Source organism: Canis aureus, chromosome 1 (assembly GCF_053574225.1).
Source record: "Canis aureus isolate CA01 chromosome 1, VMU_Caureus_v.1.0, whole genome shotgun sequence".
Lineage (NCBI taxonomy): Eukaryota > Metazoa > Chordata > Mammalia > Carnivora > Canidae > Canis > Canis aureus.
In genome coordinates, this window is record NC_135611.1 from 102,921,168 (window position 1) to 102,938,053 (window position 16,886).

The 16,886-nt window shown below is 55.5% G+C and overlaps 2 protein-coding genes across 4 annotated transcripts; both read left to right on the forward strand.

Annotated features, from left to right (window-relative positions):
• The first annotated feature begins 119 nt into the window (after positions 1–119).
• On the forward strand, positions 120–5,834 carry FIZ1 (FLT3 interacting zinc finger 1). Of its 3 annotated transcripts, none has more exons than XM_077914076.1 (3): positions 120–266; positions 1,707–2,058; positions 3,585–5,834. In XM_077914076.1, the coding sequence occupies exons 2-3, from the start codon at positions 1,747–1,749 to the stop codon at positions 4,782–4,784; spliced, it is 1,512 nt and encodes a 503-aa protein (XP_077770202.1). In that variant the 5' UTR covers positions 120–266; positions 1,707–1,746; the 3' UTR covers positions 4,785–5,834. The 3 variants fall into 3 exon arrangements, with proteins under 3 accessions (XP_077770202.1, XP_077770193.1, XP_077770185.1); XM_077914067.1 differs by lacking the exon at positions 120–266 and adding an exon at positions 521–1,101; XM_077914059.1 differs by lacking the exon at positions 120–266 and adding an exon at positions 521–745.
• A 7,761-nt stretch (positions 5,835–13,595) lies between these two features.
• Positions 13,596–16,886, forward strand: ZNF579 (zinc finger protein 579). Its single transcript, XM_077914116.1, has 2 exons — positions 13,596–13,724; positions 14,774–16,886. Exon 2 carries the CDS (start codon positions 14,776–14,778, stop codon positions 16,459–16,461), a length of 1,686 nt encoding a protein of 561 aa, XP_077770242.1. The 5' UTR covers positions 13,596–13,724; positions 14,774–14,775; the 3' UTR covers positions 16,462–16,886.

The following is a 16,886-nucleotide window of genomic DNA, read 5'->3' on the forward strand; positions in this document are numbered from 1 at the left end:
TGGCTGCCCTTAGTCTGCATGGCGGAGTCGCCCCAGGCCCCGCCCCCACCCTGCCCTCACCCAAGATGGCGGCGCCCTGGCTTCTCCAACCTCCAGGGCTAGGGGAAGGCACGGGAAGCAGAGAAGGGCGGGGGAGAAGGGGAAGCCAAGGGGGCGGGAGAAAGGAGGAGTGTGGGGAAGAAGGGAGCCGAGGCGGAAGTCGAGGGGCCCCCAGGTGGAAGTGACGCTGCCCCCGCTGCCCAAAATGTCGGCGCCCAGAGGGAGGTGTAAGTAATTAAAGAGAAAAGCCGACTGACTTTCCCGGCCCCCTGGGCCCGCCCCAGGGCTCCAGAACCCCCGCTCCGAACGAGCGAGGTGGGCCCGCCCCGCTGCGGGTCCCGCCTGGGCTGCTCGTGCCCCGGGCGCCCCGGGCCGCACCTTTTAGGGGCAGGGGGGAGGGGCACAAAAGGCCGGTACTCGGGGCCTTGGTCCCAGGGCCGACGTGGGGGGGGGGGGTGGTGGGCAGCCCTGCGGGCTACTGGGTGGGAAGGAGGCGGGGCTTCGTGGCGGCGGGGGCGGAGCAACCGCAGGGAGGAGCTTCCAGAGTGGGCGTGGCTTGGGATGGAAATGGGCCGGGCTTGAAAGATAGACGGGACCTACCTGGGGCTGAGTGGAGGAACCGAGCTCAGGGCAAAGGCGGGCACAGCTTAGAGCAGAAGGGGAATCGTTCGTCTGGGAGTGCGCACGGGGAGGTGATGGGACTGAGGTGTGTGATTTGGCTAGTCCTGGTGGAATTAACAAGTCTCCGGAACGGGAGTGCGGTGACTTAGGGGGGTGGGGAGGCGCTCCCAGTAGAGGGCTGAGAAAGGGGGGGGGAGGGGAGAGGTCTTGCAGAGGACCGGGCTTCCTCACAAGTCAGAGTTCAGGGAAAAACTGAATGCAGCTTTGGAGGCGGACCTTAGCGGAGAATGCTTGGTGGGACTTGGGAAACTCAGAGGAACTTAGCAGACTGTCCTAATCAGAACAGCTTACCTGCTGAGCACTCGTTGCGCCCCTGCCTACGTACGTAAGCTCCCAGTATGCATTGCCAGTTTTGCCTAATGCTCACCTCCACTGCATGAGGTAGGTACTCCTGCTATCCCTATGCTGCAGATGGACCGAGTTTTACTTGGTCTCACTGGAGGTTCCAGGGCCCCCACACCTTTGTCCTCTCATTCGCTAGGAATGTGACTCTTTGTCTGAAGATGACTTTCACTCATGAAGAAGAGTGGGAGGGCCTTTCAGAGGGGAAGGGTCTTATCTAGGAATACAAGAGGCTTTGGGAACTGTGTGGGGGGGACCTTGGGAAGACTAGGTGGTACCTGACTGGGAGTAGGCGTGGCTTACCAACAGTGGGCGGAGTTTATATTGGAGTGGGCACGGCTTACCAACAGTGAATGGAGTTTAGAGAGGAGTGGGGAGTCCATTGGAAAAGAAAGTGAGAGGCTTAAAAACCGTCCAGTAGGGTGGAAACCATCTGGCCGGCATGGGAAAGATCGGCAGAGGAGTGGGAGGAGGGTTTGTAGGGGAGTGGGAGGGGCTTAAGGGACGGTGAGTGTGGCTTGGAGGGAAGTGGGAAGGGTTCCCAGGGGGAAAAGGGTGGGTGTGTGAGTCCAGGGAGCCTGATGGAGAGGGCTCGTGGGGAGCTGACTACCTCACTTGCCATCCGTGTCTCCCCCTTGCTCCAGAGATAGCCTCCACTTGCCACTGCCCTCGCACCACGCCACCATGGATGATGCCCCACTGCCAGTGCCCCCGGTCCCTGCTCCGGCCCCAGCCCCAGCACCTCCCGCTGCCGCTCCCCGGGTCCCATTTCACTGCAGTGAGTGTGGGAAGAGCTTCCGCTACCGCTCGGACCTTCGGCGCCACTTCGCCCGGCACACTGCACTCAAACCCCACGCATGTCCACGCTGTGGCAAGGGCTTCAAACACAGCTTCAACCTGGCCAACCACCTGCGTTCGCACACCGGCGAACGGCCCTACCGCTGCTCTGCCTGCCCTAAAGGGTTCCGAGACTCCACCGGCCTGCTGCACCACCAGGTGAGTCCAACAGGCTGGCCACCGTGGGAGTCACAGGGCTCCTCACTGGACAGCAGAGAACACTGTATTTTCTCACTTAGCCTTACAGTTCTCCAGGCAGGAACTACCAATCAAAAGGACTCGTCGCTCCAAATCTCCCTCTTCTACTCCCAGACTTTTAAATAAACCACAGAGGCCAATATCAGTAAAGCACAGTCTTGCACCATACATTGGCCACATGACAAGTACCAGTCGCTCATGGCTGCCTCGTTGGTCAGTGGCAAATATAGAATGTTTCCATCATTTCAGAAAGTTCTTTTTTTTTTTTTAAGATTTATTTATTTATTTATTTATTTATTCATGATAAACACAGAGAGAGGCAGAGAGACAGGAGGAGGGAGAAGCAGGCTCCATGCCAGGAGCCCGACGCGGAACTCGATCCTGGGACCCCAGGATCGCACCCTGGGCCAAAGGCAGGCACTAAACCGCTGAGCCACCCAGGGATCCCCATTTCAGAAAGTTCTTTTGGACAGTTTTTGCTCTAGAAGTTTGGGCATTTATCTTAAAAAGCCACCTCCCAGCCCAGGGAATTATATATATTTTTTTAAAGATTTTATTTATTCATGATAGTCACACAGAGAGAGACAGAGAGGCAGAGACACAGGCAGAGGGAGAAGCAGGCTCCATGCAGGGAACCCGACGTGAGATTCAATCCTGGGTCTCCAGGATCACACCCCAGGCCGAAGGCAGGCGCCAAACCGCTGCGCCACCCAGGGATCCCAGCCCAGGGAATTATAAATGTTCCTCTCTACCTTTCCCTAACATCCACTGCTGTAGAGGACACCAATAGGACATTGGAAAGTTTGTCAACGATAATTCTAATTTCTAGGAATTGAGTCATTTTTTAGTGATGATTTTATCCTGTCACAAAAACCCTGTGAGGTAGGTAGCACATATCACAGAGGAGAAGAGTAGAGTCCCAGAGATGATGTTTACTTGTCCAGTTTTCACTGAGAGTGGAAGGCAGAGCTGGGGTTTGAACCCAGTTTTGTTAGTGCTCAGAGCCCTAGGACTTGGCCACTCTAACAGGGAGTCCCAATCTCCTGGGTGGGCTTGTTGAAAAGGAATAGAAGTTAATCCGGAAGAATGGGAGGAAGAGTCTTCCAGTCTTAAGGACCAGCATGTGTAAAGGTCCTGAGAATGAAGGGACCAAAAGAATGCCAACACGACCCAATTTATAGAAGACAAGTGAGAGGGATCCCTGGGTGGCGCAGCGGTTTAGCACCTGCCTTTGGCCCAGGGCGCGATCCTGGAGACCCGGGATCGAATCCCACGTCGGGCTCTCGGTGCATGGAGCCTGCTTCTCCCTCTGCCTATGTCTCTGCCTCTCTCTCTCTGTGACTATCATAAAAAATAAAAATAAAAAAAGAAGAAGACAAGTGAGAGGATTGGAGCTATATGGGGCTTTGTAGCTGCAGCAGGGAGCTTGGGCCGCATCTCTCTGGAAGTGATGACCTGATGCTATGCTCTTTCTCCTGTCCTCCCAGGTCGTACACACTGGTGAGAAGCCCTACTGCTGCCTGGTCTGCGAGCTCCGCTTCTCCTCGCGCTCCAGCCTGGGCCGCCATCTCAAGCGACAGCACCGCGGGGTGCTCCCGTCCCCGCTACAAACCGGTCCAGGCCTGCCAGCCTTGAGCGCGCCCTGCTCCGTCTGCTGCAATGTGGGGCCCTGCTCCGTGTGCCGGGGCGCAGGGGCCGGGGGCGGAGAGGGTCCAGAGGGGGCGGGCGCGGGCCCGGGCAGCTGGGGGCTGGCGGAGGCCGCTGCTGCCGCCGCCGCCTCACTGCCCCCGTTTGCGTGTGGTGCCTGTGCGCGGCGCTTTGACCACGGCCGTGAGCTGGCGGCCCACTGGGCCGCGCACACCGACGTGAAGCCCTTCAAGTGCCCGCGCTGCGAGCGCGACTTCAACGCCCCCGCACTGCTGGAGCGGCACAAGCTGACGCACGACCTGCAGGGCCCCGGCGGGCCCCCTGTGCAGGCCTGGGCCTCGGGGGCCAGCTCTGGGCCCGACGTGGTGGGCGACAGCGGCGGCCCTGCGGAGGCGGGCCCCGCGCAACCAGCCTGGGACGGCGGGCTGCTCCTGGGCAGCACTGGGGGCGGCGTGCCCGAGCTCGGGGGGCTGCTCCCTGAAGGCGGTGGGGAGGCCCCTGCCCCGGCGGCTGCAGCCGAGGCTTCGGAAGACACCCTATACCAGTGCGACTGCGGGACCTTCTTCGCATCAGCTGCAGCGCTAGCCAGCCACCTGGAGGCCCACTCGGGCCCCGCCACGTACGGCTGCGGCCACTGTGGGGCCCTGTATGCTGCCCTAGCGGCCCTGGAGGAGCACCGGCGGGCCAGCCACGGCGAGGGCGGCGGCGCAGAGGCAGCCGCGGTGGCCCCCGAGGGGGATCCCAGTCCCGGGGAGGCCGCATCCGGCTCCGGCCGGGGCAAGAAGATCTTTGGCTGCTCCGAGTGCGAGAAGCTGTTCCGCTCACCGCGCGACTTGGAGCGGCACGTGCTCGTGCATACGGGTGAGAAGCCGTTCCCGTGCCTGGAGTGCGGCAAGTTCTTCCGCCACGAGTGCTACCTCAAGCGCCACCGGCTGCTGCACGGCACCGAGCGGCCCTTCCCCTGCCACATCTGCGGCAAGGGCTTTATCACACTCAGCAACCTCTCGCGGCACTTGAAGCTGCACCGGGGCATGGACTGACCCCGTCAGGCCGCGCCTCCGCCTGACAGCCCCTCCCCTAGGGGCTGGACGCAGGGGCCTGCGGTGAGCGACCCCAGCCATGAGCGACCCCAGCCGTTAACACGGGGCCACCAGACACCCACGCAGACCCCTGAGCTGGGGGCAGCAAATGAACAGGGAGAGACTCTGCAGCTCCAGAGTCCAGGATCTCAGAAGAAACTCCTGAGCTTGACACCTCTGGAGTAAATGCTGGGCACCCCCAAATCAACAGGCCTCCCCAAGCTAGGGGGGGCTAGCAATGAGAAATGGGTCTCTACAAGTACTTCTCATCTTGAGGACCCTACTAATAAGAGATGGGCATCCTTCCCCCAAAGGAAGAGTGCCCCTCTCCCCAAGAGCCATCATTCCCAAGGACCTTGATCTGGAGAATGTGGGGGGACCATGTCCCCAAATTTCCCTAGATCTCCCAAATGCTACCCACCAGTCACTGGTGCCCCCCCCCCCAAAGGATATAGCCGGAATCTGCCTTTCCTCCACCCCCATTTCATTCCTTATGCTGAAAGAGGACCAGGGTAGATGCCCCCTGCCCTCAACCCCTGTCCCCAATTAGGTCTCCCTCCCCTACTGCACAATGGATCAACCCTAGTGAATTTCCCCATCCCAAACACTAGAATAGGCTGGTTTGAAATCCTTCCCGCCCAGTAGAATGAACTGAATCAGATACACACCCCTGTCCACTGGAATGGGCTGGTCCAGATTGTGGCCTGTACCCCCGCTCTCCTTAGGCAAATAGGGCAGACACTCCTCCCTTCCTCTAGAGTATGGGCCAGTCCACATCATTCCCCATCCTGTGAACTCATCTGAGTGGGAGGTGGTGGACATGGGGTTTTCCTCCCACTCTGTTGTAGCACCTGTCTTTTCATCTCTGTTGGTTTGTCTGTCTCTGTGTTACTCTTAACCCCAAGGGGAAGGGGGGTTTGGCTACGGGGTTCCCCCTGTGAGCCTCAACCTTGCCCCTCATCCCATTCCCTAATGTCTCCAGGATCCCAATAAACCTTGTCCTGTCAGTCATTGCTGTCTCATTTTCTGATCCTTGGCTCCAAAGAGGTGGGAATTTCTGTCCCTGATTTAGGATGAGCTCCCTAAGTAGAGACAGATCTTCCCTCCATCCCTCCCTTTGACAAATGAGTCTCTTAGATAGTGCAAGACCATTAAAATCAGAAATGGCTTAAGTTTCATCTAAATGGAACTCCATCCCTTAAAACACAAGATCCACCTCCAATGGACTGAACTTGCCCCGTAGAACCAGACATGGCCTTTAGAAACCATCAATCCCATAAGACCTGCCCCCCTAAAATCCAAATGGTCTCCTTAAAGAAAAGTCCTACCCCTAAGAAGAAACCTTATATCTTAGACTGCCTCCAGGTGACCAAATGTAGACCAACCTTGATAGGATAGGATTATCAACACTATCCAACATCAAGGGTAGGACTCCCCCATCAGGGAAGGAGTCAGTGACTCCTGTCTTCTGGCACTAGATCACATTCCTGTACTGAGTACCTGAGTACCTGTTCTGTGCCAGACATCCTCTTGGGTGATCCAACAGCAAAGAAAAGAACTTATGCGGTTTATATTTTAGTGTTTGGGCGGTGGGGTGGAGAAAAGTAATCAAAGAAATGAAAGTCTTTTCGAGTGTTAATGAGCATGCTGAAGGAAGGGAGGAAAGATGTTAAGAAAGTGAGTGACTCCGTGACTATGCTGTCTTGTTCATGTGTCCGGTGGACGTCTCTACAGAGGTGGCATTTGATCTGAAACCAGAAGGATGCCTGGACAGCCACAGGAGAGGGAGGGAGGGATGAACAAAGGTGGAGGGGTCAGGCCCTGCATGGTGGGCAAAGACAGGCATTTGGCTGTGCTCTCCAGCACTGGGACACAAGATTTTAACATGGAGGCATGTGACCCCTCTTGCACTTTACAAAGTTCCTTCTGGCTGCTGAGTGGAGAAGGAAGTGGAGACAGCAGGAGGCTACCGCAAAGCAGCAGGAGAAATGCATCAGTAGGGGCCTAGACCAGAGTGGTGAAGAGAAACGGATGGATTCAAGATGAATTCTGTAGGTGGAATGTGTGTGTGTAACTGAAAGGGAGGAATGAGGAGGGACTGGTTGGTTGGTAACACTTTGTATCAAGGCCAGAAAAGGGGAAGAACAGGTTTGGATAGGGGCTTAGGGGGATCAAGAATCCCATTTTGAGGTTCTTAAACTTAAGATGCCTGGGGGATTGGCATCGATTAATAAGGCTGAATATGTGCATATCCTTTGATAACAGTGATCCCACTGCTAGGCACAAACCCCAAAGAATTTCCTTCACCTGCACTGGAAGACACATTTAAAACATTCCCAGAGGGATCCCTGGGTGGCGCAGCGGTTTGGCGCCTGCCTTTGGCCCAGGGCGTGATCCTGGGGACCTGGGATCGAATCCCACATCGGGCTCCCGGTGCATGGAGCCTGCTTCTCCCTCTGCCTGTGTCTCTGCGCCTCTCTCTCTCTCTGTGACTATCATGAATAAATAAAAATTTAAAAAAAAAAAAAAAAACATTCCCAGAAGTAACAGGTACAGCCTCAAACTCTGAACAGCTGATATGTCTTTGCTATGGTCTGAATGTCTATGTTCCATCAAAATCTCTATGTTGAAATCCTAAGGCCCAATGTGACAGTATTTGGAAAAGGAGCTTTTGGGAGGTGCTTAAGTCCTGAGGGTGGAGTCCTTATGCATGGGATTAATGCCCAAACTTAAAAGGCTCCAGAGAGATCCCTAGCCCTTTCCACCACGTGAGAACACAGCAAGAATGCACTGGCCATAAACCCAGAAGAGGGCCTCCCCCAGAAGGCAAGCATGCTGGTGCCTTGATCTTGGACTGCCAGCCTCCAGAACCGGGAGCAATAAATTTCTGTTGTCTATAAACCACCCAGTCTATGGTATTTTGTTACAGCAGCCACAGCAGACTAAGATATCCATCAATAATATAGCAGATAGGGGATCCCTGGATGGCTCGGCAGTTTAGCGCCTGCCTTGGGCCCAGGGCATGATCCTGGAGACCAGGGATCGAGTCCCGCTCAGGCTCCCTGCATGGAGCCTGCTTCTCCCTCTGCCTGCGTCTCTGCCTCTCTCTCTGTCTCTCATGAATAAATAAATAAATAAATCTTAAAAAAATAATAATATAGCAGATAAATAAATGGTGGTATATTATGCTATGGAATACAATACAGCAGTGAAATAAAGGAATGGAGATACACACAATTACACAAATGAAAGTTGTAAAGCAGCCCAATGCACGAAGCCAGATACATGGGTATGATCCCATTTATATAATGTTCAAAAGGAAGCAAAACTAAACTATAATACTGTTTATTATTATGGATGTATTGGGTAGTGAACCATCTAGAAAAGCAAGAAAATTACTCTCCCATAAAAGAACAGTGGGGGGGATCCCTGGGTGACGCAGCGGTTTGGCGCCTGCCTTTGGCCCAGGGCGCAATCCTGGAGACCCGGGATCGAGTCCCACATCGGGCTCCCGGTGCATGGAGCCTGCTTCTCCCTCTGCCTGTGTCTCTGCCTCTCTCTCTCTCTCTCTCTCTCTCTGTGACTATCATAAATAAATAAATAAATAAATAAATAAATAAATAAATAAAATAAAATAAAATAAAATAAAAAGAACAGTGGGGTTGTATGGGTTAGGCTAGGAACAGGATATGCCAAATCTTCTATGGACTCCGGCGTGGCTGCTAACATTCTGTTTCTTAATCTGGTGATCTACTGATAATTATTTGTTGACTGAACATCTGTATCATGCTCTTTTAGTCTATGTGTCTTATATTTCACAACGAGAAAACTTAGAGGGAGGCATATTTGGGGAGAGAGAGAAAACAAGAAGACATTTTTGCCTGGAGATCCACAGTTGCCCGTTTGAAGGCTCCAGGTCAGCTCCTGGGGATACTCAACCTTAGAGATAGTTCCTCTCCACTCTCCCACCCAGGAACCAGGAACCAGACTCATCCTCTGGGGGGAAAAACAAAAAACAAAAAACTGTGATGGAGAAATGAGACTCGCCCCCTTCCATTCAGGCACTGCCCCAGGGACAAGACCCGCTCACTTAAAGACCTGCTCTGCCTGGAGCCTTGAGGGCCTGGAAAGGAGCCAGGGTTGTCGTGGAGATGGTAGCAGGCTAGGGATTAATGAATTGGGACCTCGGGAGGCTGAGGCTCCACCCACCTCACCTCCAACTCAATCTTTTCTGAGACAATAGAGGCAAGGACTCAGCCATTTCCTGTCCATCTCCCAAGGGACTGGCAGCAGGGCTGGACCTTGTACTCCACTCCTCTCTCTGTGGCCCCATTTTATAGATGTGCTAATTAAGGCTCAGAAGGGGTGGGGGAGGATTTTACTCTGGGAGTGAGTGCCAATTCCTGGGCTGGAGCAGATGACTCCCCTCTCCTCTTGCATCTGCTGGAGGAGATGGCACCTGCGCTCTCTGCTGAATTCCGCATGTACCCATCACCTCAGTCTTCTCCCTTCAGGGGCATCCCCCTCTCATGAAACCCCAACTTCACCCCTCCTGGCTCATCCACTTTTCTAGGCGCAGCTGGGCACTGATGGATAAGCAGTTAAGCAAACTGGCAAAGCAGACCCCTGCCCTCAGGGATTTTATTATATTCCTCAGTGGGTAATCCACGAACCACCTGATGCTTGTTTGTGCTAAGTACAAATTGAAAATTAAGGCAGAGTAAGGAAGATAGGGGTGACAGGAGGGCTGTTTTTAGCTACGATGGACAGGAGGTGTCTCTGAGGACATATGATAGAAATGAGGGGAGTAAGGGAAAGTGTGGAAATCTAGGGGAAGGGCATTCCAGGCAGGGGGAACAGCACGTTCAAAGGCCCTGAGTCAGCCCGGGGGGAGGGGGGGGGGCTCAGCGGTTTAGCGCCGCCTTCAGCCCAGGAGACCCCTGGAGACCGGGGATTGAGTCCAACGTCCTGCTCCCTGCATGGAGCCTGCTTCTCCCTCTGCCTGTATCCCTCTGCCTCTTTCTCTTTCTGGCTCTCATAAATAAAGAAACAAAATCTTAAACACACACACACACACACACACACACACACACACACACACACACAAACAAAGGCCCTGAGTCCCCAAAGAGGGTGGTGTGGCTGGAGCAGAGTGAAGTGGGAGAGAGGCAGCAATCAGTTGAGGGCGGCTCCAGGGGCCAGACCTGCCCAGCCTTACAGGCAGGGGGTTAGGAACTCGGGAGGAAGGGTTGGGAAGCCAAGCAGGGTTCACAGGATGTGATTTCTGGGGGCGGGAGACTGGCCGGTGGGAGAGGGGCTGGAAACAGGAGAGCCAATGAGGAGGCAGTTGCAGGGGGACGGGCACCCAGGAGTGCAGTCCTGAGCCAATCAGTGCTAGGTCCCGCCCCCTGCCCGGGAGCCTGCTGCCCCTCCGAGGCCAGCACTACCCAGGCCCCTCTCTCACCTGGGCCCGCGCCCCGCCTCCTCCCTGCTCCCAGCCTGGGTCTCCCCTGCATCCGGCGGGCCTCCACGCGGGTCTCACAGGAATTTCTCTAAAACACTAATCGGATCATGTGACTCCGTAGCTTAAAACCTTTTCAATAGCTTCTCAGTGCACTAGAAATGCGTCCAGCGTTCAGCCTGGACCAAGAGGCCGACATAGTGGTTTGTGCAGCTCCTGGCTTCTCTCCACCACAATCCAAGGCCTGGAGTTTCCCCCAAGACCAAAGATCTCCATTCCCACCCCACCCCCATAAGCTGTTCCCTCTGCTTGAAATTCTATTTCCCACCATTCCATTCCTGAATCTATCTTTCTTTCTTTTCTTTTTCTTTCTTTTCTTTCTTTCTTTTCTTTCTTTCTTTCTTTCTTTCTTTCTTTCTTTCTTTCTTTCTTTCTTTCTTTCTTCTTTCTTTCTTTCTCTTTCTTTTTCTCTGGAAAAAACGTTAAGCCCTTAAAATATACATAATGAAATAACACCCCCCCCCCCAGGTATAGACTCAGAATTGAAAACAACCGTTAAAACAAAAATGTATACATGAACACTCACTATTCACAACAGCCAAAAGATAGCAACCACCCAAATGTCCATGAACAAATGAATGGACAAACAAACGCGGTATACCGATACAGTGGAATATTATTCAACCATCAAAAGGAATGACCTACCAATACATGCCACACGTAGATAAATCTCAAAAACATGCTAAGTGAAAGAAGCTAGTCATAAGAGATGACATATTTTATGACTCAATTGATACAAAATGTCCACAGTAGGTGAAGCCATAGAGAGATAAAGCTTGCCAGGGGCTGGGAGGAAAAGGAAATGGGGAGTGACAGTTTAATGAATCTAGATTTCTGTTGGGGAGACAGAAAAAGTTCTGAAACAAGATAGTGGGATGGTTGCATGACATTGAGAATGTACTTAATGCTACTGACATGAATGCAACATGCTCACACACACATATACTATCAGCTTTGAAACATTAGGAGGTATACCTTACTCACTGTAGGCTCCTCTAGGATCTGACTGCTTCTCTCTGCTAAAAGGTAACTCCTACCCTGAATGTGATGCTTATTGTTTCCATGGGTATTTTTAGATTTTTCACTCATATGTATATATCCTTTAAAAAGTGGTATTATTGGGGCACCTGGGTGACTCAGTCCATTAGGTGTCTGCCTTTGGCTCAGATCATGATCCTGGGCTCCTTGTTAAGCAGGGAGTCTGCCTCTCCCTCTGGTCATCTTCCTGTTCCCCATCACTCATGCTCTCTCTCTCAAATAAATAAATAAAATGTTTCTTTAAGTAGTATTATTGACTGGGTGCTTTTTAAAATCATGCTCTTCATCTCTGTCATTTCTCCCATCTCTTTGTGAAAGGCAAAGACTCAGTTTTGCAATGTTTTAGTAACCTCACTTTAAAATGGAAGAACAATGTGACCCACTCCAGAAAGGAAGGAGAAACAAATGGGTTTGTATTCATTAAGCACTTACAAGACTAAGTTATTACTTATTTTGGTTATATTTATTTTTATTACCCCCCCCCATTTTATTTCTTGTTCCTTTACTTTTTTTTTTTTTTTTTTTTTTTTGAGTATGGAACACATTCACATGGTTTCAAATTCAAGAAGTACAAAGGGATAGAGTGCAGTAATTTTCAGTTCTGGGAGTCAGACAATGTTGCTAGTTTACTCTCTCTTCTTCCAGGCAGAACCTACTGATAAGCTCAGACAGAACAAGTTACAGGCTGTTTGCCACCTTGCCTTCCCACCCCCCCTTCCCTTCGTGTTATCACTTGGAGCTTTTCCATATTTTTACACAGAAAGTTTCTTCATTGGGACGCCTGGGTGGCTCAGTGGTTGAGTGACTACCTTTGGCTCAGGGCATGATCCTGGAGTCCCAGGATTGAATCCCGCATCAGGTTGCCTGCATAGAGCCTGCTTCTCCCTCTGCCTGTGTCTCTGCCTCTGTGTGTGTGTGTGTGTGTGTGTGTGTGTGTCTCATGAATAAATAAATAAATAAATAATAAATAAATAAATCTTTAAAAAAAAAGAAAGTTTCTCGATTTTTTTTTCCTTTTTTTGGGACACATAGCATTCCACTGGGCAGATCAATCATGACATCACTTGAATCCCCTATGCGTGGGCACTTAGCTCATTTCCAGTCCTTTGCAGTACTGTGCAATACAGAACTGATTCACCTGGAACAGATGTCATTGTGCATTTTTCTGAACAGATCTATCTGACAGATAAGTTCCCAAAACTGCTCACTTGTTAAGGCTGTTTTGAATTTCACTCACCCCAACCATGTACAAAAAGGTCCTGTTTCCCACACTCTTCTACTTCACCCTAGACAGCGACATGCTGCAGCCATCCCTCTGCAACAAGCCTTTGCTGCTCAGTATCAAGCATTTGAGCTGTGTTGAGGTGCATTTCTCTCTGGTTTCCCTTTGCTCATCCTTCTCATTCCCAACAATTGGCTCTCATCCTGCAGGTTTCAGCTGAAACACTGTTGCCTCCTGGAAGACCTTGAGGATTGATCTCACCTCAATAGGAGATCAGCTCAGCGCCTTCTCTGTTCTCTGTCTTACCACCAAATCCTCTTTTCTGCATTAGAGTACATTTTCCATGAAGGCAATTGGATCTGTGTCTGACTGCCTCCTGAATCTGACCGTGAGCTTCCTGCAGACAGGGTTCAATGGCCTCTGCCACTGTAGATCCAGCACCAAGGACAGAGCTAGCCCACAGTAGGTGCTCAGCAAATACTGGTAGCTTAGGATCCAGGGAATGTGTGTAGCAAAATACATGCGGAAGGACTTACAGTGGGTGCTCAATACATGTTGGTGTCTTAGGAGCAAATGAAAATACGCAGGGCTTGTTATAGAGGGGGCCACTGAGCCTAGGAGAAGGGACAGTCACTTGTTCAGGCTGCAGTGGGATTCTAGTCCACAGGGCCCCTACTTTCCCTAAGGCCTCTGCCACTGCCTCATTCACCTCCCTCCCCTGGCACCCCCTTGCCCAACACAGTGCCTGGCACAGACAGGACCTGATAAATGTGTATTTGTTGAAGGAATGAATGAATATGTGTGTGTGCTGGGGTGGGGAGGGGAGCTGCGTCCAGCCTCCCAGGCCTCCAGCCCCCTCCCCGTGCAGGACCCAGGAATCCAAGCCACCCGCCCTCCCGCCCCCTGGGTCCCCTTGTCCTCCCGTTTCCGGCCTCTCAGCCTGTCTTTCCTCCTTTGGGCTCGGTCGGCAGGTCGGGTTTCCGGGGGGAAGGCTTAGGCGGTGACACCGAGCCCAGCCTCCTCCACCCCCCACCACGCTGGGGCCCTCCCTCCCTCCCCGCCACCACTGTCCGCGTTAGGCCGGCCGCAGGGAAGGAAGAAAGGAGCGAAGGAGGCGGAGGTAAGGACCGGGTGCGCAGCGATGGGGGCCCAGCGCCAGGCCCTGGGCTCTGAAATCTGTGAGGCCACGACCTGCTGCCCCAATTCTGCTGATCACGCCTCCAGGGAACCGCAGGCTGGGCCCAGTGGGGAGATTGGCCCCCCTTGGGGACCTGGGGCTCCGGACCCCAGCAGCCTTGGTAGAGGTAGGCGTCCAGGGGCTGGGCCCTCAGCTGCCTCCTCCCGGAGGATTCCGGCAGCTGAGCCCCCAGCCCCCTTCTCTCCGTTGTCTTTAGGAGCCCAGCCCCCTCCCCCAATCCTCTCTGCACTGGGACCCAGGAATCCATGCCCCCCCACACACACACACAGGAGTGGACCCAGTCACCTCCCAAACCTGGGGTCCTGATCCCCAGCTCCCACCTCTGTCAGTCCCGGGAGTCCAGACCCCCCAGCCTCACCCCTACCCTAAAGTCTGAGCCCTCCTTGCCACAGCCTCTCCCAGAGCCTGGTCCCGGCACTCACACTGCATTTCTGGGGCCACCCAATGTTTATTCCACCCCCTCCATTTGGGCACCACAGCGGGTTCCCAGCCCCTCCCAAAATACTCTAGGGGGGCCACTGGAGAGAAAGCAGTTGGCGCAGTTGGCTGACTGTCTGCCTGTCTCTCCTTCTGTCTGCACCTCTGGCTTGTTCCCTCTGTCTCTACCTTTCCCTACCTCCATTCTGCTGTGGTCCTTCTGACCTCGGTGTTTGCACCATCTCCCCCCAAATCTCTTTGTTTTCTACCCATCTCTGTCTCTGCTGGGAGTCCCCATCTCTCTCTCCTGCTGTCTCCCATCCTGTTTCTGTGGCTTCTTCTACACTGTCTGTCCCGGGGTCTCTGTGTCTCTCTGTCCTTCTGTCTTGCTGGCCCTTTCCCGGGCCTGGCTCAACATCTGGCCATCCCTGAATCTCCCATCTCTCTGGGTCTCTGCATCTCTGCCTGGCCCCACACATCTCCCTTTATCTGACCCACTCCACATCCCCCACCCTCCACCCCAATGTCTCCTTGTCTCCCCTTTCTCCTTACAGGCATGGATCCGCAGCCCCCTCCACCGGCCCAGGGCAGCCCACCTCACCGTGGCCGGGGCCGGGGCCGGGGTCGAGGCCGTGGTAGAGGCCGGGGCCGTGGCAGGGGGGGCGCAGGAGCCCCTCGGGCGCCCCTGCCCTGCCCAACCTGTGGCCGCCTCTTCCGCTTCCCCTACTACCTCTCCCGCCACCGGCTGAGCCATTCGGGCCTCCGACCCCACGCGTGCCCACTGTGCCCCAAGGCCTTCCGCCGGCCTGCGCACCTCTCCCGCCACCTGCGTGGCCATGGGCCCCAGCCCCCCCTGCGCTGCGCCGCCTGCCCCCGCACCTTCCCGGAGCCTGCCCAGCTCAGGCGCCACCTGGCCCAGGAGCACGCCGGCGGCGAGGTGGAGCTGGCCATCGAGAGGGTGGCCAAAGAGGCAGCCGAGTCCAGCTGGGGCGCACAGGACACTGGTACGGAGCAGCCCACCACCGCAGCGGCGGGGGCCGCAGAGGAGGAGGCCGCGTGGCCCGAGACGTGGCCCGCGGGGGAGCCGGCCTCTCTGGCGGCGCCTACAAGCGCCGAGCCCCGGGAGTCGGAGGAGGAGGAGGCCGAGGCCGGGGCCGCAGAGCTGAGGGCGGAGCTGGCGCTGGCGGCGGGGCGGCAGGAGGAGAAGCAGGTCCTGCTCCAGGCCGACTGGACGCTCCTGTGCCTCCGCTGTCGCGAAGCCTTCGCCACCAAGGGCGAGCTCAAAGCACACCCGTGTCTGCGCCCCGAGGGTGAACAGGAGGGGGAAGGGGGTCCCCCGCCCCGGCCGAAGCGCCACCAGTGCTCCATCTGCCTCAAGGCCTTTGCCAGGCCCTGGTCGCTGTCCCGCCACCGGCTGGTCCACTCCACTGACCGCCCTTTCGTGTGCCCAGACTGCGGCCTGGCCTTCCGCCTCGCCTCCTACCTCCGCCAGCACCGCCGCGTCCATGGAGCGCTCAGCCTCCTGGCCCCGCTGCCCCCGGCGGGCAAGAAGGACGACAAGGCCGCGGGCGGACGGAACTCAGGGAAGGGGTCCGAGGGGGGCGAAGGGGCCGAGTGCGGCAGTGCTTCGGAGGGGGGAGAAGGTGGGCAGAACGGAGGGGACACCGCCCCGGCCCGGCCCCCAGCCGGGGAGCCTCGCTTCTGGTGCCCTGAGTGCGGCAAAGGGTTCCGCCGCCGGGCGCACCTGCGGCAGCACGGAGTCACCCACTCGGGGGCGCGCCCTTTCCAGTGCGTGCGCTGCCAGAGGGAATTCAAGCGGCTGGCTGACCTGGCCCGCCACGCGCAGGTTCACGCTGGGGGCCCGGCCCCTCATCCATGCCCGCGCTGCCCGCGCCGCTTCTCGCGCGCCTACAGCCTCCTGCGCCACCAGCGCTGCCACCGGGCCGAGCTGGAGAGGGCCGCAGCCTTGCAGGCGCTGCAGGCCGAGGCCCCGCCATCGCCCCCGCCACCCCCGCCGCCCCTGCCGGCGGGGCAGGAGGAGGAAGGGCTCCCGCTGCCTCTTGCACACATCAAGGAAGAGCCGCCCTCCCCGGGGACCCCGCCCCAGTCACCGCCGCCGGCCCCCCCGGTCTTCCTCAGCGCCTCCTGTTTCGACAGCCAAGACCATTCAGCCTTTGAGATGGAAGAAGAAGAGATCGACAGCAAGGCCCACCTGCGTGGATTGGGAGGCCTGGCCTCCTGACCTTCATACTCACTCTTGGCCCCTCCATTTGGCTCCCGGTTTGCAATAGGTTTGCAATACGGAGGAAGGAAGTCGAAGGAGAGGCGCCTCCTATCTACCCACCCCTCCCCTTCCAGCCCTCAACACTAAGGAGCAGGGGGGGGCCCTGGACCACCCCTCCCTCCCCATTGCCCACCCCCAGGACCCCTGATGCTGGCTAGGAACTGCTTGCCCCAACAGGCCTTTGAAGGACGACTTGGAAAAGGAGGCGGAGAATGTTGGCCAGAGAGATGGAGACTGGGGGGGGACCCTCTGCCTGGCTGTCCCCCATTGTACACACTGGACACCATCACCTCTTTGGAACTGCCAGACCCTGGGGGTCCCCAGTGAGCAAAGGTCCATACCTGTCCTTTTGTCTGTCTGTGAATAAATGTGAGTTCGTGAAA